Source organism: Somniosus microcephalus, chromosome 18, assembly GCF_052327205.1.
Source record: "Somniosus microcephalus isolate GS21.2 chromosome 18, FLI_Smic_1.0, whole genome shotgun sequence".
NCBI classification, from domain to species: Eukaryota; Metazoa; Chordata; class Chondrichthyes; order Squaliformes; family Somniosidae; genus Somniosus; species Somniosus microcephalus.
This window is the reverse complement of record NC_141004.1, coordinates 83,545,054-83,570,702: the sequence shown is the minus strand read 5'-3', so window position 1 is coordinate 83,570,702 and position 25,649 is coordinate 83,545,054. Positions and strand designations below refer to the sequence as shown.

At 54.3% G+C, this 25,649-nt stretch overlaps 1 protein-coding gene across 2 annotated transcripts in view; it reads right to left on the bottom strand.

Moving 5' to 3' along the window:
* LOC147105419 (serine/threonine-protein kinase 38) overlaps positions 1-25,649 on the bottom strand; it is a 175,617-nt gene that overhangs the window by 141,754 nt on the left and 8,214 nt on the right. Inside the window, exon 2 of one of the 2 annotated variants that reach the window (XM_086011717.1) lies at positions 23,409-23,559. The exons of the other annotated variant lie outside the window; for it this stretch is intronic. Coding sequence (XP_085867843.1) covers positions 23,409-23,411 — 3 coding nt within the window. The 5' untranslated portion in view covers positions 23,412-23,559. The remainder of the gene's footprint in view (positions 1-23,408; positions 23,560-25,649) is intronic. 2 annotated transcript variants of the gene reach the window in all.

The window sequence follows — 25,649 nt, the reverse complement described above, 5'->3', positions numbered from 1 at the left end:
CATTTAATAATCCCAGGATAGATAAGGGACCCATTTAATAATCCCAGGATAGATAAGGGTCCCATTTAATAATCCCAGGATAGATAAAGGACCCATTTAATAATCCCAGGATAGATAAGGGACCCATTTAATAATCCCAGAGTGGATAAGGGACCCATTTAATAATCCCAGAGTGGATAAGGGACCCATTTAATAATCCCAGGATAGATAAAGGACCCATTTAATAATCCCAGGATAGATAAGGGACCCATTTAATAATCCCAGGATAGATAAAGGACCCATTTAATAATCCCAGGATAGATAAGGGACCCATTTAATAATCCCAGAGTGGATAAGGGACCCATTTAATAATCCCAGGATAAGGGTCCCATTTACTTTCCGTGTTCGGAATCACATCCCGGACTCCACAAAGTGTTTCTCCACACCCTTTGTTTGGATCATGTCATCCACTACATTCTTTCCCCCACCAAAAACCATGTGTAACGGGTTAATTATTACCTGCTGGAAGTATCCTCAGTCTCGCCCTGAAGCCATCTCACACACGGCCACTCCTGGGAAATACAAGCTCGTTCCAATGGCTCAGCTGATTATGCCTTACAGACCAAGAAGGTGGAAATAAAATCCCTAGACCATACCGAGTTAGCAGAGATCAGCAGCGACTACAAGATGCTGCCAGTAACCTCGGTGCCCTTCAGCTAGGTGGTGGGGGCGGGGGGGGGGAAAGAGCCAAATAAAAAAATTGGCCAGGGTTCTGCCCCCGATCGCTATCCAGAAAGTCCTGCTGGAAGTGCACAGCGGATGAGCACGAGGTCAGGTCCACACGTGGCATCCTTCAGCTGATGCTCACTGTCTCCACGTACACGAGTGGCCCACGTACACAGCGAGTGGCCATGGTGTACACAGCGAGTGGCCATGGTGTACACAGCGAGTGGCCCACGTACACAGCAAGTGGCCGTGGTGTACACAGCGAGTGGCCGTGGTGTACACAACAAGTGGCCCACGTACACAGCGAGTGGCCATGGTGTACATGGAACCATACCCCTGCACGAGTCACAAGCCATAGGGGGAAGAGAACAGATTCTTCGGTTTAAATCGATCCCAGTCACCCTAGTCTGGATCCTTGGCACAGACTCGGTTTATTTTCATCCTGATATGGTTTGGCCACAGGATAAATACCCCAATGTATGATCTGGAAATGCTTCACAAAGCATAGCCTGTACACTGTTGATGTGCCTTTCCAGTCTGTTTGTCTTGGCAATTACTGCCATGCATGTAGCAGCCCTTCAGTGTTTGATCAGGAGTCACACCCACATTCTTTTCCTTGCTGCACCTCGTTTAACATACTGCTCAACAAACACCCATCTATTTTTAGTACACTATGTGCATTTGTGCAGCACTTTCAATGATGACTAGCACCCAGCCCCACCTTCTAATGTCTCCCTAAACACATCTGGGCCCAATCCACGGGCTGTGACTGTTAACAGCACAAACGGGAGTGTGATGCTCCATTTGGCCAGTGGGAACAGGCGGTGCTGCCAATATACAGCAGACCGCCAGCTCCCGAGACTCAGGTTACTGCTGCTGGCTGGGTCCCATCGCAAACCTTCACCCCTCTCTTCCATGTACAGATGCTGATGGATGTCTTTCCAGAATTACCGGCTTTTCTTTCCGCTCCTGCTTGGGTTTATAAACTGGGCAATTTTATCAAATGTGTCTAGGCCCATCACAGTCAGCCATGGCCCAGTAGCAGCACTCTCGCCTCCGAGTCAGTAGGTCGTGGGTTCAAGTAAAATTAAAGGGATATCGACAGGGCAAAAACCGTGGCAAATGGATCTCAATGCAAGTAAATGTGAGGTCATCCACTTTGGACCTACAAAGGATAGAACAGGGGACTTTCTAAATGGTGCAAAGCTAGAAACAGTGGAGGGCCAAAGAGACTTGGGGGGTCCAGGTACATCGATCATTAGAATGTCAGGAACAGGTACAGAAAATAATCAAAAAGGCTAATGGAATGCTGGCCTTTATATCGAGAGGACTAGAGTACAAGCGGGTAGAAGTTATGCTGCAGCTGTACAAAACCCTGGTTAGACCACACCTGGAGCACTGGGAGCAGTTCTGGGCACCACACCTTAGGAAGGATATACTGGCCTTGGAGGGAGTGCAGCGCAGGTTTACCAGATCCCCGGACTCCAAGGGTTAAGTTACGAGGAGAGATTACACAAACTAGGGTTGTATTCCCGAGAATTTGGAAGGTTAAGGGGTGATCGGATCGAAGTTTTCAGGATATTAAGGGAATGGATAGGGTCGAGAGAAACTATTTCCGCTGGTTGGGGAGTCTAGGACTAGGGGGCAGGTCTAAAAATTAGAGCCAGACTTTTCAGGTGTGAAATTAGGAAACACTTCTACACAGTTTGGAATTCTCTTCCGCAAACGGCAATTGATGCTAGATCAATTGTTAACTTTAAATCTGAGATGAATAGCTTTTTGTTAATTACAGGTATTAAGGGATATGGGGCAAAGGCGGGTAGATGGAGTTAGGTCGCAGATCAGCCATAATCTCAGTGAATGACGGAACAGGCTCGAGGGGCTGAATGGCCTCCTCCTGTTTCTATGTTCCCCACTCCAGAACAAAATCGAGGCCGACACTGCAGTCATTACCGAGGGAGCGCTGCACCGTCAGAGGTGCAGTCTTTCAGATGAGACGTCTGCTCTCTCAGGTGGACATACAAGATCCCACGGCACTATTTCGATGAGGAGCTGGGCAATTCACCCTAGTGTCCTGGAAAATATTTATCCCTCAACCAAATCACAAACAAATTATCTGGTCATTATGCGGTTTGTGGGAGCTTGCAGTGTGCAAATTGGCTGCCGCGTTTCCTACATTGCAACAGTGACTACCAGCGTTCGCTCGAAGCTGTTTTCCGGTCACACGCAGCCCGGGACCGGCTTTCCCCAATGTGAAATTTCGTGCATGCGTGAAACTTTAAATGGGCGTTAAAGGGACCTCGCACCCAAAAAAAAGTGACTGCTGCCAATGAACCGGAAGCTACCAGAAGCATTCTGCACATAAATGTCAACGTTCATTAATCCAATAGAAACACCAATTCAACACACAAAACACCAATTCAAATTTTAATTTCCATTTTCATTTCAGCTTAGTTCAGCAGCAGCGATCTCTTTTCCCCACCCCCTCCCTATTGTTGGTCATTTTTAACATTAAACCATCAGCCATTTAAAGCTCGGCGGATGCGGATTGTTGACAAACTCCAGGAGCTTTCACTTCTCAAGCTCACCAGCTACACGTGAGGAACCTGGAGCCGAGCCAGAGCCCGCCATCAAATTACCACATCGGCAACCAGAAATTACTGGAAACCGCCAGTACATTTACTTCTAATAATTACAACGTTGATTTATTTCACGAACAAACCACATTAATATATCAGAGTGACTGCTGCCAACGAACAACCAAGAAGCAGTGGAACTGCGCACGCGCAACTACTTCATGTCGTTGGCAGCAGTCGCATCCAAAAAGAATTTGGGGGGGGAAACATTGATGACTGCTTCAAAAAGTACTTCATAGGCTGTAAAGTGCTTTAGGACGTCCTGAAGTACTAGATAAATGCAAGTCTTTCTTTCCTACTAAACCATACAAACCAGAAGGTCCTGGGTTCATCCCTGGTCTCTGCCGGGTTAGCCCATCTCAGCCTCTTTGTTGGTATGGATGTTGCCACTGGCCGTAATTCCATACAGCAACGTACTAATGACCGGATAATCTGGTTTTTAAATTGGCGTTAGTTGAGGGGTAAATATTGGCCAGACATGGGATCTTACACGTCCACCTGAGAGCAGATGGGACCTCGGTTTAACGCCTCATTCAAAAAGAGGACAGTGCCTTTTCCCACTAGGCGACCGGGTGGCCTCAGACCAGTGTATTTCATCAAGCTTTCCCTGCCCTGCAACAGCAGGGAATCACAGCCACTCAGCAGTCAGGGGGGGAAAGATTGCCCGCACAAGGAAGTACAAAGACTCCCTTCACCACCACTGTATGGGACGCAGTCAGCAGGAGCTAATCTTGGAGCAGTTTACAAACACGCTTTACACACACACAGTGCCAGGTCTGGACACACCCACGACATCTGTATACAATTAACGGTTAATAGGCAGTCTGAACGGCTGGGCTCGCAGTCCCATCCGCATGTGCAGTTACCACAAAAATGCGTCTGTGGCATCATTCTGGCCACAGACTATCCCCAATGTGAGGTACCGTCTGTTTAATTCAGTTCGGGATAGCAATGTTTAAGGTGGCTTTGTCAGCCTGTGATCGGAATAAAATTGGTCGGGGGGGGAAGTGCCACAATGCACTTTACCCTTTGTTCCATGGGTATACAGAAACCCCACAATGCAGATAGAGGCCATTTCGGCCCATCGAGCCTGCACCGACACATATCCCACCTGATCCCCGTAACCCCTACGCCAACACATGTCCCACCCTATCCCCACGTCTTTAATCCCCCTAACACTAAGGGTCAATTTATCATAGCCAATCAAGCTAACCGCACATCTTTGGACTGTGGGAAGAAACCGGAGCACCCGGAGGAAACCCACGCAAACACGGGGAGAATGTGCAAACTCCACACAGACGGTCACCCGAGGCCGGATTCGAACCCGGGTCCCTGGCGCTGTGAGGCAACCGTGCCAGAGTGGGCAGTGAGACGGGTGTCGAGAGTTCCTGGGAGATACGCCCTCATTGATAATATAACACTGCCTCCCTGGGCATTCCTCACACATCTCCCTCCTCTTATACAATCACACAGTACAGAAGGAGGCCATTCGGCCAATCGTGCCTGTGCCAGCTCTCTGAAAGAATTATCCAATTAGTCCCATTCCCCTGCTCTCTCCCCATAGCCCTGAACATTTTATTTTCAAGTATTTTTCCAATTCCCTTTGAAAGTTACTATTGAATCTGCTTCCACCGCCCTCTCGGGCAGCGCGCTCCAGATCACAACAACTCGCTGCGGAATTTTTTTCCCCTCATCTCCCCTCTGGTTCTTTTGCCAATTACCTTAAATCTGTGTCCTCTGTCATTCAACCCCTTAAGCCTGCTCCACCATTCAATTAGATCATGGCTGATCTGTATCTTAACTCCATTAACCCGCCTGGGTTCCACAACCCCAAATACCCTTGCCTAACATAAATCTACCAATCTCAGTTTTGAAAGTTTCCCAATCTCAACAGCTTTCTGGGGGAGAGTGTTCCAGGTTCCCACTCACCTTTGTGTGAAGAAGTGCTTTCTGACATCACCCCTGAGCGGCCTGGCTCTAGTTTAAAGGTTCTGCTCCTTGTTCTGGACTCCCCCCACCAGAAGAAATAGCTTCTCTCGATCAACCTTATCAAATCCTTTAATCATCTTAAACACCTCAATTAGATCACCGCTCCTTATCTTCTCTGCTAATACAAGGTAAATGAACAGTACTTATTACTAATCGGACATTTACCGTAGTTACAAACTTCACTATCCTCCCAAAATGACCAAGGCAAGAAAGATGTTTCACCTGCGCTAACCCTCAAGGTAAAGTTGATCTTTAAAACATGGTCGCTCACTTTTTAAACACTACCACACGGGCTCTGAATCACTACATATGCCCACAGTCTCAGATGGACTGCTGGCTGGCAGAACAGCCTCAATATACCATTCAAAATTGTATGAAAGAACAGAACAAAAGATATTCAAAATTGTATCACTTGTGACTATATTAAATTGGCAGATCCGCCATGACATGGGACGTCTGAATCGACTGAAATGGTTTTACTTGCTGATCTTTGCAAAGCACTTGGAATGACTTGTTAGATGGGTCTCCATCAAAGAAAAATGGCAGCATGCTTACCGAGGCCTTCCTGAACTGCATATGGCCTGAGGGGAGGCTGGAATAGATCATCTATGCAGCCCGTTGAACCAGCTAGCAGTAAACAACTTTAACTCCGTGTGTACTGTGCCCAGCAAGAAAAAAATCCAAACAATCCATCGTAGACATGGAGAAAATACCCAACAGTGTGCCAGTAATCTGGGGGAGCCTGGCGGAACCGAGCAGCTCAAGGCAGTCATTCCCAGCGTGGCAAGTACACAATCACACCTCGACAAACAGCACAAATGTTTCATTTAAAACAAGGTACTCAGCAGCCAGTGCAAGAGCAGGAGCAGCACCAGGAACTGGTCCACCTGTCATCTGGGCTGGAGAAAAACCTCAGTGAACAGAGGGCTAGAAAAGGAGCACAAAACAGAAAACTGCTGCAAACTCTCAGGCAGCATCAGTGGAAAGGTCAACGCTTCAGGTATATGACCCTTCGTCAGAACATGTACCTGAAAGGTTAACTTGCATCCTTTTACCCCAGCTACTGCTCAAATGTTTACAGCATTTAATGTTCTTGTTTCAGATTTCCAGTGTCTGCAGTATCTATTTAGAACATAAAATTGTACATCTATCTATATCTGGAGTGCACTGCCTGGAGTCGGGCTAATCGGAGAGCTCTTTCAAAAAGCCAGCTCAGGCATGATGGGCCGAATGGCCTCCTTCTGTGCTGTATAATTATATATAGAACACCTTGCATTGATACAGTGCCTTTAACGTGGCAAAACACCCCAAGGTGCTTCACAGGAGTGATATCAGACAAAATATGACACCGTGCCACATAAGAAAGGAAGACTTCCATTTCTACAGCACCTTTCAAGACCACAGGACATCCCAGAGCACTTTACAACCAATGAAGTACTTGGGAAGTCTAGTCACTGCTGTAATGTGGGAAACGCAGCAGCCAGCTCCCACAAACAGCAATCAGGGAATGACCAGATAATGTTTTTTTTAGTGATGTTGATTGAGGGATAAATATTGGCCAGGACACCGGGGAGAACTCCCTGCTCTTCTCCGTAATAGTGCCACGAGAGAAAAGCTTGGTCAAGGTTTTAAGAGGATAGGTGAAGAGGTTTAGGGAGGGAATTCTGGCGTTTAGGGCCTGGGCAGCTGAAGGCATGGCCGCCGATGGAAATCAGGGCTGTGCCAGAGGCCGGAATTGGAGGAGCGCAGAGATCTTAGAGAGTTGTAGGAAGTTACAGAGATAGGGAGGGGCGAGGCCATGGGGGTATCTGAAAACAAGGATGAGAATATTAAAAATAGAGGTGTTGTCTGACCGGGAGCCAATGTAGGGGTGATGGGTGAACAGGGTTTCAGCAGACAAGATATATAGATAGATATAAAAAATACTACCAAGGACAATGGGCGAGAGTGAGGAGCAGTATTTCAAAGTGTTCCTCGGTCACGTGAATTGTCTTTGTATTGTGAGCAAGCCTCACAGGGTAAAGCAGCTGATGAATTAAACAGAGTTTACCCATGTATGTAGCATGGCTACATTCAGGCCATTATGTACTAGAACAAGCAAAGCAACTACACCCAAAACTCAAGCCCTCCTCCCTCTGCCCGCACTGGGAAAGCTAATCAGTGTACAGGCACCATCACTGTAGGGTGGAGAGGACTGGTTTCTGCACTGCACTGGGAAAGCTAATCAGTGTACAGGCACCATCACTGTAGGGTGGAGAGGACTGGTTTCTGCACTGCACTGGGCCCAAAGCTGGCAGGACGGTCAGTGAGACAGCTGTGAAGACATAGAACATACGGCACAGAAACAGGCCATTCAGCCCAACCAGTCCATGCCGGTGTTTATGCTCCACTCCTTCCTCATCTATCAACATATCCTTCTATTCCCCGCTCCCTCATGCTCATCAAGCTTCCCCTTCACTGAATCTGTACTATTCACCTTAACTACTCCTTGCGATAACAAGTTCCACATTCTCACCACTCTGAGTAAAGAAGTTTCTTCTGAATTCCCCATCTGATTTCTTGGTGGCTATCTTATATTAATGGAGACTCCTGCAGGCACAAACCATTATGCGCCAATGAGCCAGTTGGAGGAGCGAGCCAGCGCGCTGGGTTGGGAAGGGTGCTGAGCGAGGCCGTGGGGCGATTTGTAATCAGGGACAAGGATGCGCCAGGGCACAGGGAGCCAATGGAAGTCAGCGAGGATGGGGGTGAGCTAGACAGATGGGAAGGGTAAGCAGAGCAAGTTGCAGCTCATGTAGGGTGGCGCTCACCAAGTCGGATGGCTCAAACAGGCTGAATAGCAGGATTGCATTACACAACCGTTGAAAGCACAAAGTCCATACACTTCCTTATAGTATAATGGATGGATCTGCAGTCAACAGGAGGAGGGGCAGAGGGAGTAAAGCAGGGAAACTAAACCCTCCTTGATGTGTGAAGCAGTGGGACTGTTACACATTTAAACCCACCTTTCACTTCAACACCACAGGGTCATTGGACAGCAAGTCTAGTGCAAGGCAGGGTTTCCCATCACGCTGTGCTGTGCCTCTTGTAAAGAAAGACTTGCATTTCTATAGCGCCTTCACGACCACCGGGCGTCCCAAAGTGCTTTACAGCCAATGAAGTACTTTTTGAAGTGGAGTCACTGTTGTAATGTAGGAAGTGTAGCAGCAATTTGTGCACAGCAAGCTCCCACACACAGCAATGTGATAATGACCAGATAATCTGTTTTTTAGGGATGTTGATTGAGGGATAAATATTGGCCAGGACACCGGGGATAACTCCCCTGCTCTTCTTCAAAATAGTGCCGTGGGATGTTTACATCCACCCGAGAGCAGACGGAGCCTCGGTTTAACGACTCATCCGAAAGACAGCACCTCAGACAGTGCAGCACTGCACTGACAGCCTAGACTTTGGGCTCAAGTCCCTGGAATGGGACTTGAACCCACGACCTTGTGACTCAGAGGCGAGAGTGCTGCCCACCGAGCCACAGCTGACACTCTAAAGTAACAGCTACCTTAAAACAACGTACTTGCCGTCAGAAACTCTGCTTCAAGTCCCGCAGCTCACACTTCAGTATAACCTGAAGAGTTGTGGTTCTGAAGGAGTGGAGTCTGGCAGGGTTACAGCTTGCCTCAACTGCTGTGCTGGGCACCCTCTAGTACCTTGCCCATGTCTTCCTGCATCAGCCCAGATAGTGCCAGTGGACTGCAGGGGCATCACGTGTACAAGGGCACTGAGGCCCATTATTGCAGCCCAAATGTTGAACCAAGAATGGCCCCAATACTCAAAAGCTGCTTTAACTAACAACTTGCATTTACATAGCACCTTTAATGACCCAAACCACCTCACAGGAGCATAATCCAATAAATATGGACACTGAGCCAAAGAAAGAGATATTAGTACAGGTGACAAAAAAGCTGGGTCAAAGAGGGAGGTTTTAAGGAGCATCCTAAAGGAGGAGAGGTAGCGAGGCGGCGAGGTTTAGGGAGGGAATTCCAGAGCTTAGGGCAGGCAGCTGAAGGCACAGCCACCAATGGTGGGATGAAGGAGGTTGAGGATGCGAAAGAGGCCAGAATTGGAGGAGCGCAGAGATCGTGGAGAGTTGTGGGGCTGGAGGAGGTAAGAGAGATAGATAGGGAGGGGCAAGGCCATGGAGGAATTTGAACGAGAGGATGAGGCTTTTTAAATCGTGGTGTTTGGAGACCGAGTGCGAATGTAGGTCTGCGGGCACAAGGGTGATGGGTGAACGGGACTGGGTGTGAGTTAGGACACGGGGCAGTGAGCACAGGGGGTGATGGGTGAACGGGACTGGGTGTGAGTTAGGACACGGGGCAGTGAGCACAGGGATGGTGGGTGAACGGGGCTCGGTGTGAGTTAGGACACGGGGCAGTGAGCACAGGGATGGTGGGTGAACGGGACTGGGTGTGAGTTAGGACATGGGGCAGTGAGCACAGGGGTGGTGGGTGAACGGGACTGGGTGCGAGTTAGGACACGGGGCAGTGAGCACAGGGATGGTGGGTGAACGGGGCTCGGTGTGAGTTAGGACACGGGGCAGTGAGCACAGGGGGTGATGGGTGAACGGGACTGGGTGTGAGTTAGGACACGGGGCAGTGAGCACAGGGATGGTGGGTGAACGGGACTGGGTGCGAGTTAGGACATGGGGCAGTGAGCACAGGGGGCGATGGGTGAACGGGACTGGGTGCGAGTTAGGACACGGGGCAGTGAGCACAGGGGGTGATGGGTGAATGGGACTCGCTGCGAGTTAGGACACGGGTGTGATGAAATATATGCCTTCATCAGCCCGTGTTTTACCTGCTTTGTATTGTGTGTACCGCCCCCTTTTTTCCTATTGTGTGTATTGGCTACGCCCCTGTCTTTTGTCATATAAAGGTCTCAAGAGTTGTATGAGTCATTCTATCAGACGAACCCGATGTGGAAAGACCGGCAATGTTCTTAGTGATTAAAAGCCTTCAGTTGAATCCTTTAAACTCCTTGTCTTTGAGTTATTGATGGCACATCAATTTTAATCACTAAAACACCAAGATGGATCAACTCCTGAAACCAGAGCGCTTGGATCTGGACCCCCATGCCTCAGACGCAGCCACAGCCACACAGTTCGGACACTGGTTCCAATGCTTCGAATTTTTCATCGCAAACTCATCCACCGCCATAGCAGCCGCAACCGCCACCGGAGACGTGAAACTGGGAATCCTGCGAAACTGGGTGAGCCATCGGGTCTCCTCTCTCATCCAAGATGCCACCAGCTACGGGGATGCCTGCACCATTCTGAAGGCCCACTACATGCGGCCAATAAACGAGGTGTACGCCAGGCATCTTCTGACTACTCGCACGCAGCGGCATGGTGAGTCACTAGAGGACTTCATGCTAAGCCTAAAAGTACTGGGCAGAGACTGTAACTGTAAGGCCGTGTCTGCCATCGTGTACACGGAGGAGCTGATCCGAGACTCCTTTATTGCGGGCCTCAGTTCAAATTACATTCGGCAGAAACTGTTTGAAAAGGAGGGACTGGACTTAAAACAGGCTATGGGCATTGCGCAATCGCTGGATATGGCCCAGAGGAACTCTGAATCCTGTTCCTCAGGCCACGCGGCCCACTCCGCCTCGTGCGCGCCGTGGGGGCCGCCATCTTGGAAGCCATCTTCACCTCCCAGGTCTCAGGCCAGCCCAGCACCATCGGAGCCCCAGCCCCCACCCAGGAGCCCCACTACTGCCGCGATGAATCGGGGCCCGAAATGCTACTTCTGCGGCCAGGACAAACACTCCAGGCATCTGTGCCCAGCGAAGGGCACCACCTGTTTTAAATGCGGGAAGAAAGGACATTTCAGCAAAGTCTGCAGAGGGAACCCCGCTTCCAACTCTGCCACCGCCGCCCATCTTGGACGCCATCTTGTCCACCCTCATGGAGTCCACCATCTTGCCCCGACTACACAGACCTCCAGGACCCACTGGTGGCCTCGATCACAGTGGATCAATCCAGGCCGCATCCGTTGTCTAGATCGATGATGGACATAGAGGTAAACGGGAACAAGGTTAAATGCTTGATTGACTGCGGGAGCACCGAAAGCTTTATTCATCCTAGCCTGGTAAAACGACTTTCACTAACGATAGTCCCCACACAGGGCAAAATCGCCATGGCTGATAAAACTCATACCTCAAAAATTACAGGTTTCTGCGCGGTTATGTTGTCGGTAAAAGGCACTGATTACAGAGATTTTAAACTATTGATAATGCCAGATCTCTGTGTGAGCGTGATCTTGGGTCTGGACTTCCAGTGCCACCACCAAAGTATCACGCTTACCTACGGTGGGTCCCAGCTGCCCCTCACAGTGTGCGGTCTGGCTACCCTGAAGGTCAAGCGCCCTCTCTGTTCGCCAACCTCGCACCCAACTGTCGACCCATAGCGACCAAGAGTAGGCGGTACAGCTGGGAGGACAGACGGTTCATTGCGTCGGAAGTAGAAAGACTCAAGCGGGAGGGTATCATCGAATGCAGTACCAGCCCGTGGCGCGCCCAGGTAGTAGTAGTTAAGGGTAGCGAAAAGAAGCGGATGGTGATAGATTATAGCCAGACGGTTAATCTATACACCCAGCTAGACACCTACCCTCTGCCCCGCATAGCGGATATGGTTGCGCAATACCGGGTGTTTTCCACCATCGACCTAAAATCGGCATACCACCAGCTCCCTATTAGGCCGGAGGACCGTCCATACACCGCCTTCGAGGCGAACGGACGCCTCTACCACTTCCTCAGAGTCCCCTTTGGGGTAACGAATGGGGTCTCGGTCTTCCAGCGGGAGATGGACCGCATGGTCGATGAGAACCAATTAACAGCCACCTACCCATACCTAGACAACGTCACCATCTGCGGCCACGACCAGCAAGACCACGACTCGAACCTCGCGAGATTTCTGAAAACCGCCCTCAGACTCAATCTCACCTACAACGAGGATAAGTGTGTCTTTAGCACCACGCGCCTCTGTATCCTGGGCTGCGTGGTCGAAAACGGGGAAATCGGTCCGGACCCCGACCGATTGCGCCCCCTACGGGAGCTACCCCTACCAAACACTCCCAAGGCCTTGAAAAGGTGCCTGGGGTTCTTCTCCTATTACGCCCAATGGGTCCCCAATTATTCCGACAAGGCCCGTCCCCTCCCGAAATCAACGTCCTTCCCGCTCACGGCCGAGGCCCACGCCGCCTTCAACAGCATTAAACACGACATTGAGAAGGCCGTGCTGCAGGCAGTGGACGAAAACATCCCTTTCCAGGTCGAAAGCGATGCCTCCGACTTCGCTTTAGCAGCCACCCTCAACCAGGATGGGCGGCCCGTAGCCTTTTTCTCAAGAACCCTCCAAGGGCCCGAGATCAGGCACTCCTCGGTAGAGGCGGCGGCCCAGGCCATAGTGGAGGCAGTGCGGCACTGGAGGCACTACCTAGCCGGCAAACGCTTCACCCTGCTTACCGACCAGCGGTCGGTAGCCTTCATGTTTAACAACAGAGGGGGAAGATCAAGAACGACAAAATTCTCAGGTGGCGGATCGAACTCTCCACGTTTGAGTAAGACATAATATATAGGCCAGGGGCCCTCAACGAATCCCCCGACGCCCTATCACGAGGGATGTGTGCCAGCATCCAGGGGGACAGGCTACAGGGCCTCCACAATGGCCTCTGCCACCCGGGGGTCACCCGGCTATTTCACTTTATAAAATCCCGTAACCTCCCCTATTCCATCGAGGAGGTCCGGTCGATGACCAGGGACTGCCGCACCTGTGCGGAATGCAAGCCCCGTTTTTTCAGGCCCGACCGAGCCCACCTGATCAAAGCTACACGGCCATTCGAGCGCCTGAGCTTCGATTTCAAGGGACCACTCCCCTCCACCGACCGCAATGTGTACTTTCTCAACATTGTGGACGAGTACTCCCGCTTCCCATTCGCCTACCCCTGCCCAGACATGACCAGTGCCACGGTCATCAAGTGCCTCGGCAACCTGTTTTGCACGTTCGGCATGCCTAACTACATCCACACTGACAAGGGGGCGTCGTTCATGAGCGACGAACTGCACCAATACCTGCTGTCGAAGGGGATAGCCACAAGTCGGACCACTAGTTATAACCCCCGGGGTAATGGGCAAGTGGAGAGGGAGAACGCGACAGTGTGGAAGGCGGTCACCTTAGCACTAAGGTCTAAAGGCCTCCCCACCTCCCGCTGGCAAGAGGTCCTCCCAGACGTACTCCACTCGATAAGGTCGCTACTGTGTACTGCTACTAACGCCACTCCTCACAAGAAGAGGTTTGTTTTTCCCCGCAAATCAACCTCAGGAGTGTCCCTACCCTCGTGGCTCTCCACCCCAGGGACAGTCCTATTACAGAAGCATGTGAGGGGCCACAAAACGGATCCCCTCGTGGAGGCAGTACACCTACTCCACGCAAACCCACAGTACGCGTACGTCAAGCACGCCGACGGGCGTGAGGACACCGTGTCCATAAAGGACCTCGCCTCGGCAGGAAGCGACGACGACCCATCACCACCACCCCCAGAAGAACCTCCACCATCCCCAGGCTCACCACCCCCAGAAGTACCTGCAACACCCCCAACACATGGGTATGCCCAGGAAGGCACCACGGACTCCCGGTCGGAACCCGAGGTACTGTTGCGACGTTCAGGAAGGACTATCACACCCCCGGACAGACTAAATCTGTAGAAGGGGTGAATGTGATGAAATATATGCCTTCATCAGCCCCTGTGTTTTACCTGCTTTGTATTGTGTACCGCCCCCTTTTTTCCTATTGTGTATATTGGCTACGCCCCTGTCTTTTGTCATATAAAGGTCTCAAGAGCTGTATGAGTCATTCTATCAGACGAACCCGATGTGGAAAGACCGGCAATGTTCTTAGTGATTAAAAGCCTTCAGTTGAATCCTTTAAACTCCTTGTCTTTGAGTTATTGATGGCACATCAACAGGGCAGTGAGCACAGGTGGTGATGGGTGAACGGGACTGGGTGCGAGTTAGGACACGGGGCAGCGAGCACAGGTGGTGATGGGTGAACGGGACTGGGTGCGAGTTAGGACACGGGGCAGTGAGCACAGGAGGTGATGGGTGAACGGGACTGGGTGCGAGTTCGGACACGGGGCAGTGAGCACAGGGGCTGATGGGTGAACGGGACTGGGTGCGAGTTAGGACACGGGGCAGTGAGCACAGGGGGTGATGGGTGAACGGGACTGGGTGCGAGTTAGGACACGGGGCAGCGAGCACAGGTGGTGATGGGTGAATGGGACTGGGTGCGAGTTAGGACACGGGGCAGTGAGCACAGGTGGTGATGGGTGAACGGGACTGGGTGCGAGTTAGGACACGGGGCAGTGAGCACAGGGGGTGATGGGTGAACGGGACTGGGTGCGAGTTAGGACATGGGGCAGTGAGCACAGGGGGTGATGGGTGAACGGGACTGGGTGTGAGTTCGGACACGGGGCAGCAGGGGTTTGGATGAGCTGAAGTTTATGGAGGGTGGAAGGTGGGAGGCCGGCCCGGAGAGCGTTGGAATAGTCGAGTCTCGAGGTACTTTTTTTTTTCTTTTTTTTTTTTTTTAATTACAGTAAAGGCCATGCAGGACTGAACACGTTCTGTCTATACCACTCCTCGACCACGGGAGCCTTCAGAGTTTCGCACCGACTGGACTTACAGCAGCAGGTGAAGAGCAGCAGTTGTGTGTCCTGCTCCTCCTGGGCAAGGCCTGAGAGAGCTGGGTTCACTCCCAACCCCACTGAACACAAGACACTGCACAAGGCCCAGTAACAGGCTCGGGTGCTGCACCAACACAGCTGGAGGCAGGCTGCACAGCAGCTCTTAAACATGGGGAGTGGGGGGGGGGGGGGGGCCAGTTTCAGCACCGACCCCTGTTTAACTCAGCTTTACTCAGAAATCTATGAAACGGTTAACTTATTAACGTCTGACAGGAGCGACTCCGACTAATGCAGCTCTTTGTCAGGGGCGGGTGAGGCAGCATCCTCTCGGGAGTTCATGCAATCCTGTCTGCTGCCGAACACAACCTCCGAGTGCCGCGCACACGGCTGTGGCAGGTTTTAACCATGCTGCCTGCGTGATGTTTTTTAAAACTGCTTTGACAAACTTCTATACAGGACAATCAACCCTCCAGACTTACCTGATGAGGGGCCCCCGGTCTCACATCGTAAGTGGAAACAACCCAAAGCAGAGGAATTGTCAAATGTTCCAGTGCTGTGGTTTAGGAATCGAAGGAGATTACATTCCTCTTGGGTCACTAAAAATAAGCTCGGTTCTGTACTTTCCCAGATATCATTAGGATTGTGGCTTATTCTGGGAAGCTCCCAGGACACACTGAAATAGGAAGTGGTCCGATTTTCTCACACAGACTGCTAATGAAAGGGAGATCACAATTTCGAACCTCTGTGCTTGGGAAATGCTGGCGCCATCTGCAAGCACACTCGCCCGGAGAGTTTTAAAAGTCATAATAAAAAGTGCTCAAGATTGGAAACACAACACGGGCTTTACTAAGAGGACTTCAGATTTCCACATCAACTGAAATGGAGTCAAACCAACAGCTCACCCCCTTCGCAGACACTGGCTCTGCCTCACTGCTGCAGATATAAAAGCATTTGGACAGTTTACTGCACTCGCCCCCTTCCTCTCCACCTCCCACAGCCTCGCCCTGTGCAAGAGTCAGAGCAGAATGCCAATGTTTAACCAGCAACTCCCAAAATCAGAAGTTTTTTGTCTCCAATTTGCAGTTTTCTCGACTTGCAACTTTTCAATTTTCACCGAACCCCACTGAGAACGCAGCTTTAAATGAGCAGGTAGTATACCCCTTAAACACTTGAGGGGGCAATAAAAAAAGTGAACTCTGATTTTATTTATTAATACTGGGAAGGGCCACATTAATGGACACGTATGGAGGGCAGATGGTGCGGTAATACCAGAGTGTAGAGAGACCGTTCAACCTCCAGCCAGCTCGCAATCTCAGCCACATCCTGTGTGGAGACAGAGTGCAAGTCAGATACTTCACCACAGGGCGGGTGCTAACATCAAGCTGCAGGCACCTCCAGCCGGCTCTCATCTATCTCCTAGCCGTGCAACACTGGAGGCCCGAGGACACCGCCAGCAGCCCATCCACCTGCCCAGCCCCTCAGCTGGAGATCCTGCAGAAACTAGGAGCATCCGAAGGGAAAATCTGAGGGGGTTTACACTCAAGAGCAGGAATCGTCACTATATTCCTACATTACAACAGTGACCACGCTTCACAAGTACTTAATTGGCTATAAAACGCTGTGGGACGTCATGCGGTTGTGAAAGGCGACTGTCTGTGTGGAGTTTGCACATTCTCCCCGTGTTTGCGTGGGTTTCCTCCGGGTGCTCCGGTTTCCTCCCACAGTCCAAAGATGTGCGGGTTCGGTTGATTGGCTATGATAAATTGACCCTTAGTGTTAGGGGGATTAAATACGTGGGGTTACGGGGATAGGGTGGGATATGTGTTGGTGTAGGGGTTACAGGGATCGGGTGGGATATGTGTCGGTGCAGGCTCGATGGGCCGAAATGGCCTCTATCTGTACTGTGGGGTTTCTGTGATTCTGTGATAAATGCGAATGTTTCTACTGTATGTCACCGCGCAACCCGTCCATGCAATCTCCTGCACCTTACACCATCCCACGAAGAAAGGGGCAGGCAGGCCCTGCCACTTATAACCAACAGGAAGCAGACCCTGGCAGTCGGAGGTGCTGGAGAAAGCCAAGCCTCAGCGTCGTGCTGGCACAGTTCAGATGTGTAACTCACCACATGATTACTGGGCACCTCCCACCAATGCTCTGGTACTTGTGTGCAGGGCTGTGTAACAATGTACAATTCTCAAACAACTTACTGATGCTTCATTTAACAGTCACTACATTCAAGCTATTATTAATCACCTTTTTCAAGATTATGGTGCCATTTTTTACATCCTGAAACCAAACACTGGAATCCACAAAGATGCATATATACCAACACTTGCATTTCTATAGCGCCTTGAACGTAGTAAAACGTCCCAAGGCGAGTCACAGGAGGGTTATCAGACAGAATGTGACACCGACCCACATCAGGAGATATTAGGACAGGTGACCAAACGCTTGGTCAAAGAGGGAGGTTTTAAGGAGCGTCTTAAGGAGGAGAGAGAGAGGTAGCGAGGCGGAGAGGTTTAGGGAGGGAATTCCAGAGTTTAGGGCCCAGGCAGCTAAAGGCACGGCCACCAATGGTGGAGTGAAGGAAATCGGGGATGTTCAAGAGGCCAGAATTGGAGGAGCGCAGAGATCTTAAGGGTCATAGGGCTGAAGGAAATTACAGAGATGGGGAGGGGCGAGGCCATGGAGGGATTTGAAAACAAGGATGAGAATTTTTAAATCGAGGCACTGCTTAATCAGGAGCCATTGTAGCTCAGCGAGCACAGGGGAGAAGGGTGAACGGGACTTGGTGCGAGTTAGTACACGGGTCAGCGAGCACAGCGGAGATGGGTGAACGGGATTGGGTGTGAGTTAGGACACGGGGCAGTGAGCACAGGGGAGATGGGTGAACGGGACTGGGTGCGAGTTAGGACACGGGGCAGTGAGCACAGGGGGTGATGGGTGAACGGGACTGGGTGTGAGTTAGGACACGGGGCAGTGAGCACAGGGGAGATGGGTGAACGGGACTGGGTGTGAGTTAGGACACGGGGCAGTGAGCACAGGGGGTGATGGGTGAACGGGACTGGGTGTGAGTTAGGACACGGGGCAGTGAGCACAGGGGAGATGGGTGAACGGGACTGGGTGCGAGTTAGGACACGGGGCAGTGAGCACAGGGGGTGATGGGTGAACGGGACTGGGTGTGAGTTAGGACACGGGGCAGTGAGCACAGGGGGTGATGGGTGAACGGGACTGGGTGCGAGTTAGGACACGGGTCAGCGAGCACAGCGGAGATGGGTGAACGGGACTGGGTGTGAGTTAGGACACGGGGCAGTGAGCACAGGGGGTGATGGGTGAACGGGACTGGGTGTGAGTTAGGACACGGGGCAGTGAGCACAGGGGAGATGGGTGAACGGGACTGGGTGTGAGTTAGGACACGGGGCAGTGAGCACAGGGGGCGATGGGTGAACGGGACTTGGTGCGAGTTAGGACACGGGTCAGCGAGCACAGGGGGTGATGGGTGAACGGGACTGGGTGCGAGTTAGGACACGGGGCAGTGAGCACAGGGGGTGATGGGTGAACGGGACTGGGTGTGAGTTAGGACACGGGGCAGTGAGCACAGGGGGCGATGTGTGAACGGGACTGGGTGCGAGTTAGGACACGGGGCAGTGAGCACAGGGGGTGATGGGTGAACGGGACTGGGTGTGAGTTAGGACACGGGGCAGTGAGCACAGGGGGTGATGTGTGAACGGGACTGGGTGCGAGTTAGGACACGGGGCAGTGAGCACAGGGGGTGATGGGTGAACGGGACTGGGTGTGAGTTAGGACACGGGGCAGTGAGCACAGGGGGTGATGGGTGAACGGGACTGGGTGTGAGTTAGGACACGGGGCAGTGAGCACAGGGGGTGATGGGTGAACGGGACTGGGTGTGAGTTAGGACACGGGGCAGTGAGCACAGGGGGTGATGTGTGAACGGGACTGGGTGCGAGTTAGGACACGGGGCAGTGAGCACAGGGGGTGATGGGTGAACGGGACTGGGTGTGAGTTAGGACACGGGGCAGTGAGCACAGGGGGTGATGGGTGAACGGGACTGGGTGTGAGTTAGGACACGGGGTAGCAGAGTTTTGGATGAGCTCAAGTTTACGTAGGGTAGAACGAAGCAGGCAGGCCAAGAGTGCATTGGAATAGTCAAGTCCAGAGGTAACAAAGGCACGGAGGAGTGGTCCAGCAGCAGATAAGCTGAGGCAAGGGCGGAGTGTGGCAATGTTAGAGGTGGAAATCGGCGGTCTTAGTGATGCCACAGATATGTGGTAGGAAGTTCATCTCGGAGTCAAATATAACACCAAGGTTGCAAACAGTCTGGTTCAGCCTTAGACAGCTGCAGGGAGAGGGATGGTGGCTCGGGCGGAGTTTGAGGTGGGGGCCAAAGATAATGGCTTCGGTCTGCCCAATATTAAGTTGGAGGAAATTTCAGCTCATCCAATACTGAGACACAGTGGAGGGGTCGATAAAAGTGGCAGTGAGGTAAAGCTGGGTGTCGTCAGCGTACATGTGGAACCTGATGCTGTGTTTTCAGGTGATGTCGCCGAGGAGTAGCATGTCGGTAAGAAATAGGAGGGGACCAAGGATCGATCCTTGGGGGACACCAGAGGTAACGATGTGGGAGCGGGAAGAGAAGCTGTCAGGTGATTTTCTCTGACTACGAGTGGATAGATAAGAATGAAAGCAGGCGAGTGCAGTCCCACCCAGCCGGGGGACAGGAGCAGCGCTGCAGGCGAGTGCAGTCCCACCCAGCCGGAGGACAGGAGCGGCGCTGCAGGCGAGTGCAGTCCCACCCAGCCGGGGGACAGGAGCGGCGCTGCAGGCGAGTGCAGTCCCACCCAGCCGGAGGACAGGAGCGGCGCTGCAGGCGAGTGCAGTCCCACCCAGCAGGAGGACAGGAGCGGCGCTGCAGGCGAGTGCAGTCCCACCCAGCCGGAGGACAGGAGCGGCGCTGCAGGCGAGTGCAGTCCCACCCAGCCGGAGGACAGGAGCGGCGCTGCAGGAGAGTGCAGTCCCACCCAGCCGGGGGACAGGAGCGGCGCTGCAGGCGAGTGCAGTCCCACCCAGCCGGAGGACAGGAGCGGGGCTGCAGGCGAGTGCAGTCCCACCCAGCCGGAGGACAGGAGCGGCGCTGCAGGCGAGTGCAGTCCCACCCAGCCGGGGGACAGGAGCGGCGCTGCAGGCGAGTGCAGTCCCACCCAGCCGGGGGACAGGAGCGGCGCTGCAGGCGAGTGCAGTCCCACCCAGCCGGGGGACAGGAGCGGCGCTGCAGGCGAGTGCAGTCCCACCCAGCCGGGGGACAGGAGCAGCGCTGCAGGCGAGTGCAGTCCCACCCAGCCGGGGGACAGGAGCGGCGCTGCAGGCGAGTGCAGTCCCACCCAGCCGGGGGACAGGAGCAGCGCTGCAGGCGAGTGCAGTCCCACCCAGCCGGGGGACAGGAGCAGCGCTGCAGGCGAGTGCAGTCCCACCCAGCAGGAGGACAGGAGCGGCGCTGCAGGCGAGTGCAGTCCCACCCAGCCGGAGGACAGGAGCGGCGCTGCAGGCGAGTGCAGTCCCACCCAGCCGGAGGACAGGAGCGGCGCTGCAGGCGAGTGCAGTCCCACCCAGCCAGGGGACAGGAGCGGCGCTGCAGGAGAGTGCAGTCCCACCCAGCCGGAGGACAGGAGCGGCGCTGCAGGCGAGTGCAGTCCCACCCAGCCGGAGGACAGGAGCGGGGCTGCAGGCGAGTGCAGTCCCACCCAGCCGGAGGACAGGAGCGGCGCTGCAGGCGAGTGCAGTCCCACCCAGCCGGGGGACAGGAGCGGCGCTGCAGGCGAGTGCAGTCCCACCCAGCCGGAGGACAGGAGCGGCGCTGCAGGCGAGTGCAGTCCCACCCAGCCGGAGGACAGGAGCGGCGCTGCAGGCGAGTGCAGTCCCACCCAGCCGGGGGACAGGAGCGGCGCTGCAGGCGAGTGCAGTCCCACCCAGCCAGGGGACAGGAGCGGCGCTGCAGGCGAGTGCAGTCCCACCCAGCCGGGGGACAGGAGCGGCGCTGCAGGCGAGTGCAGTCCCACCCAGCCGGGGGACAGGAGCGGCGCTGCAGGCGAGTGCAGTCCCACCCAGCCGGGGGACAGGAGCGGCGCTGCAGGCGAGTGCAGTCCCACCCAGCCGGGGGACAGGAGCGGCGCTGCAGGCGAGTGCAGTCCCACCCAGCCGGGGGACAGGAGCGGCGCTGCAGGCGAGTGCAGTCCCACCCAGCCGGAGGACAGGAGCGGCGCTGCAGGCGAGTGCAGTCCCACCCAGCCGGGGGACAGGAGCGGCGCTGCAGGCGAGTGCAGTCCCACCCAGCCGGAGGACAGGAGTGGCGCTGCAGGCGAGTGCAGTCCCACCCAGCCGGGGGACAGGAGCGGCGCTGCAGGCGAGTGCAGTCCCACCCAGCCGGGGGACAGGAGCGGCGCTGCAGGCGAGTGCAGTCCTACCCAGCCGGAGGACAGGAGCGGCGCTGCAGGCGAGTGCAGTCCCACCCAGCCGGAGGACAGGAGCGGCGCTGCAGGCGAGTGCAGTCCCACCCAGCCGGGGGACAGGAGCGGCGCTGCAGGCGAGTGCAGTCCCACCCAGCCGGGGGACAGGAGCGGCGCTGCAGGCGAGTGCAGTCCCACCCAGCCGGAGGACAGGAGCGGCGCTGCAGGCGAGTGCAGTCCCACCCAGCCGGGGGACAGGAGCGGCGCTGCAGACGAGTGCAGTCCCACCCAGCCGGGGGACAGGAGCGGCGCTGCAGGCGAGTGCAGTCCCACCCAGCCGGGGGACAGGAGCGGCGCTGCAGGCGAGTGCAGTCCCACCCAGCCGGAGGACAGGAGCGGCGCTGCAGGCGAGTGCAGTCCCACCCAGCCGGGGGACAGGAGCGGCGCTGCAGACGAGTGCAGTCCCACCCAGCCGGGGGACAGGAGCGGCGCTGCAGGCGAGTGCAGTCCCACCCAGCCGGGGGACAGGAGCGGCACTGCAGGCGAGTGCAGTCCCACCCAGCCGGGGGACAGGAGCGGCGCTGCAGGCGAGTGCAGTCCCACCCAGCCGGAGGACAGGAGCGGCGCTGCAGGCGAGTGCAGTCCCACCCAGCCGGGGGACAGGAGCGGCGCTGCAGGCGAGTGCAGTCCCACCCAGCCGGGGGACAGGAGCGGCGCTGCAGGCGAGTGCAGTCCCACCCAGCCGGAGGACAGGAGCGGCGCTGCAGGCGAGTGCAGTCCCACCCAGCTGGAGGACAGGAGCGGCGCTGCAGGCGAGTGCAGTCCCACCCAGCCGGAGGACAGGAGCGGCGCTGCAGGCGAGTGCAGTCCCACCCAGCCGGAGGACAGGAGCGGCGCTGCAGGCGAGTGCAGTCCCACCCAGCTGGGGGACAGGAGCGGCGCTGCAGCAGAATCTTGTGATCAATCATGTAAAAGGTTAGACAGGTCGCGAAGGGATAGCTTACCTCGTCAGTCAACTAGGGTGTCATTTGTGACTTTGGCAAGAGCCGTTTCAGTACAGCGGCAGGGGTGGAAACCTGATTGGAGGGAGTCAAACATGGAGTTCCAGGAAAGAGGAGCTTGGATTTGGGAGGCAACATGCTCAAGGACTCGAGAGGAAAGGGGGGTTGGAGATGGGGCGGTCGTTTGCAAGGACAGAGGGGTCAAGGGTTTTTTTTTTTTTTTTTTGGAGAGGGGTGACAATGGCAGATTTGAAGGAGAGGGCGGCAGTACCCGAGGAGAGAGAACCATTAACAATATCAGTTAACATGGGGGCCGGGAAGGGAAACTGGGTGGTCAGCAGTCTAGTGGCAATAGGGTTGAGAGAGCAGGAGGTGGGTCACATCGACAAGATGAGCGCGGAGAGGGCATGAGGGGAGATAGAAGAGAAACTAGAGAATTCAGGGTTAGGGCAGGGGGGAACCTCAGAGGAAGTAACAAAAAAAGTCCATGAGCTCCTTGCATTTATTGTTGGCGGCGAGGGTGAAGGCGGCTGGGGGGGGCTGGTGGTTTAAGATGATGGTTAGTAGTGGTGTTATCTTTACCTTCCGGGATGATCTTTGAACAGTGGGTAGTTTTAGTGATGAGAGCAGAACCTGATCATGCTTTATGTGATCGAGCCACATCTGGCGAGTACTGTATATACTGGCATATAACGGGATCAGAGGAACCGTATCCACCAGCGTATAATGTGATCCCAGAGCAGATACCAGATCCCAGAGTATACACCAGCGTATAATGTGGCCTGTGCGCAAGATCTAATATTCCACGTTCAAAATAACCATGACAATCGTATAAAGTGAGGCTCAACTAAAAGCGTCCATCCACCTTCAGTACGCTCTTACCATGCACCGTCTCTCTGCTCCGCCTCGGCTATGGGATCAGCTGGGAACGGTGCCACTTAAAATATTACAACATCGGAGGAGCACAGGAACGTGCTGGAACCATTCCGCTGAGATTCATCGACTTGAGAAATTGCTCCATAGCCGGGGAAATCTGGGGAGCAGGGGAGTTTGACACACGTTAGACAACCCACTGCTTTTAGGCCCCAGAGACATAGGCTTTTGATCTTAAGACACTGCAATGGTGGTTTGCACTGATGGTATGTTTGGCAAGAAATCAGACACCAGCTAGAGCCCCAGGCAAGGCACCTAGATTTGTCCCATACCATCCCATCAGTCGGCATTCGAGACATCCTTTGGTTCACCGCTGCCACCCTCGGGTTCACCGCTGCCACCCTCGACACTCCCAACGGCACCAGGAAGATCCAGTGATGCGTGGCCTCCCCTCGCCGCCGCCGCCCCGCGGGACCCGGCCATTCACAGATCACCCACAGCTGGAACATTACACTGAATGACAGCACTTTACATTATCTAGTTCGATAGCTTACACCTTCCATTTCCCCCCAACCTTCTTGTATTCACTATTTGGCCAGCACTCTGAATGGGGCTTAGGAACCAATACACAATGGGAAAAACTCACTCGCTTCAATATAGTTTCAAATCACGGTTTGTCACCCGTCCAACTGTTCCAACTAGCTCTGACAGACAACAACAGTAACCATCAGTGCTCCACCCTGGAGTTACACCCACTGCCCATCAGTGCTCCACCCTGGAGTTACACCCACTGCCCATCAGTGCTCCACCCTGGAGTTTCACCCACTGCCCATCAGTGCTCCACCCTGGAGTCACACCCACTGCCCATCAGTGCTCCACCCTGGAGTCACACCCACTGCCCATCAGTGCTCCACCTGGAGTTACACTCACTGCCCATCAGTGCTCCACCTGGAGTTACACCCACTGCCCATCAGTGCTCCACCCTGGAGTCACACCCACTGCCCATCAGTGCTCCACCCTGGAGTCACACCCACTGCCCATCAGTGCTCCACCCCGGAGTTACACCCACTGCCCATCAGTGCTCCACCCCGGAGTTACACCCACTGCCCATCAGTGCTCCACCCTGGAGTCACACCCACTGCCCATCAGTGCTCCACCCTGGAGTCACACCCACTGCCCATCAGTGCTCCACCTGGAGTTACACTCACTGCCCATCAGTGCTCCACCTGGAGTCACACCCACTGCCCATCAGTGCTCCACCCTGGAGTCACACCCACTGCCCATCAATGCTCCACCCTGGAGTTACACCCACTGCCCATCAGTGCTCCACCCCGGAGTTACACTCACTGCCCATCAGTGCTCCACCTGGAGTTACACTCACTGCCCATCAGTGCTCCACCCTGGAGTCACACCCACTGCCCATCAGTGCTCCACCTGGAGTTACACTCACTGCCCATCAGTGCTCCACCTGGAGTTACACTCACTGCCCATCAGTGCTCCACCCTGGAGTCACACCCACTGCCCATCAATGCTCCACCCTGGAGTTACACCCACTGCCCATCAGTGCTCCACCCCGGAGTTACACTCACTGCCCATCAGTGCTCCACCTGGAGTTACACTCACTGCCCATCAGTGCTCCACCTGGAGTTACACTCACTGCCCATCAGTGCTCCACCTGGAGTTACACCCACTGCCCATCAGTGCTCCACCTGGAGTCACACCCACTGCCCATCAATGCTCCACCCTGGAGTTACACCCACTGCCCATCAGTGCTCCACCCCGGAGTTACACTCACTGCCCATCAGTGCCCAACCCTGGAGTCACACCCACTGCCCATCAGTGCTCCACCCCGGAGTTACACCCACTGCCCATCAGTGCTCCACCCCGGAGTTACACCCACTGCCCATCAGTGCTCCACCCTGGAGTCACACCCACTGCCCATCAGTGCTCCACCCTGGAGTCACACCCACTGCCCATCAGTGCTCCACCTGGAGTTACACTCACTGCCCATCAGTGCTCCACCTGGAGTCACACCCACTGCCCATCAGTGCTCCACCCTGGAGTCACACCCACTGCCCATCAGTGCTCCACCTGGAGTTACACCCACTGCCCATCAGTGCTCCACCCCGGAGTTACACCCACTGCCCATCAGTGCTCCACCCTGGAGTTACACCCACTGCCCATCAGTGCTCCACCCTGGAGTCACACTCACTGCCCATCAGTGCTCCACCCTGGAGTTACACCCACTGC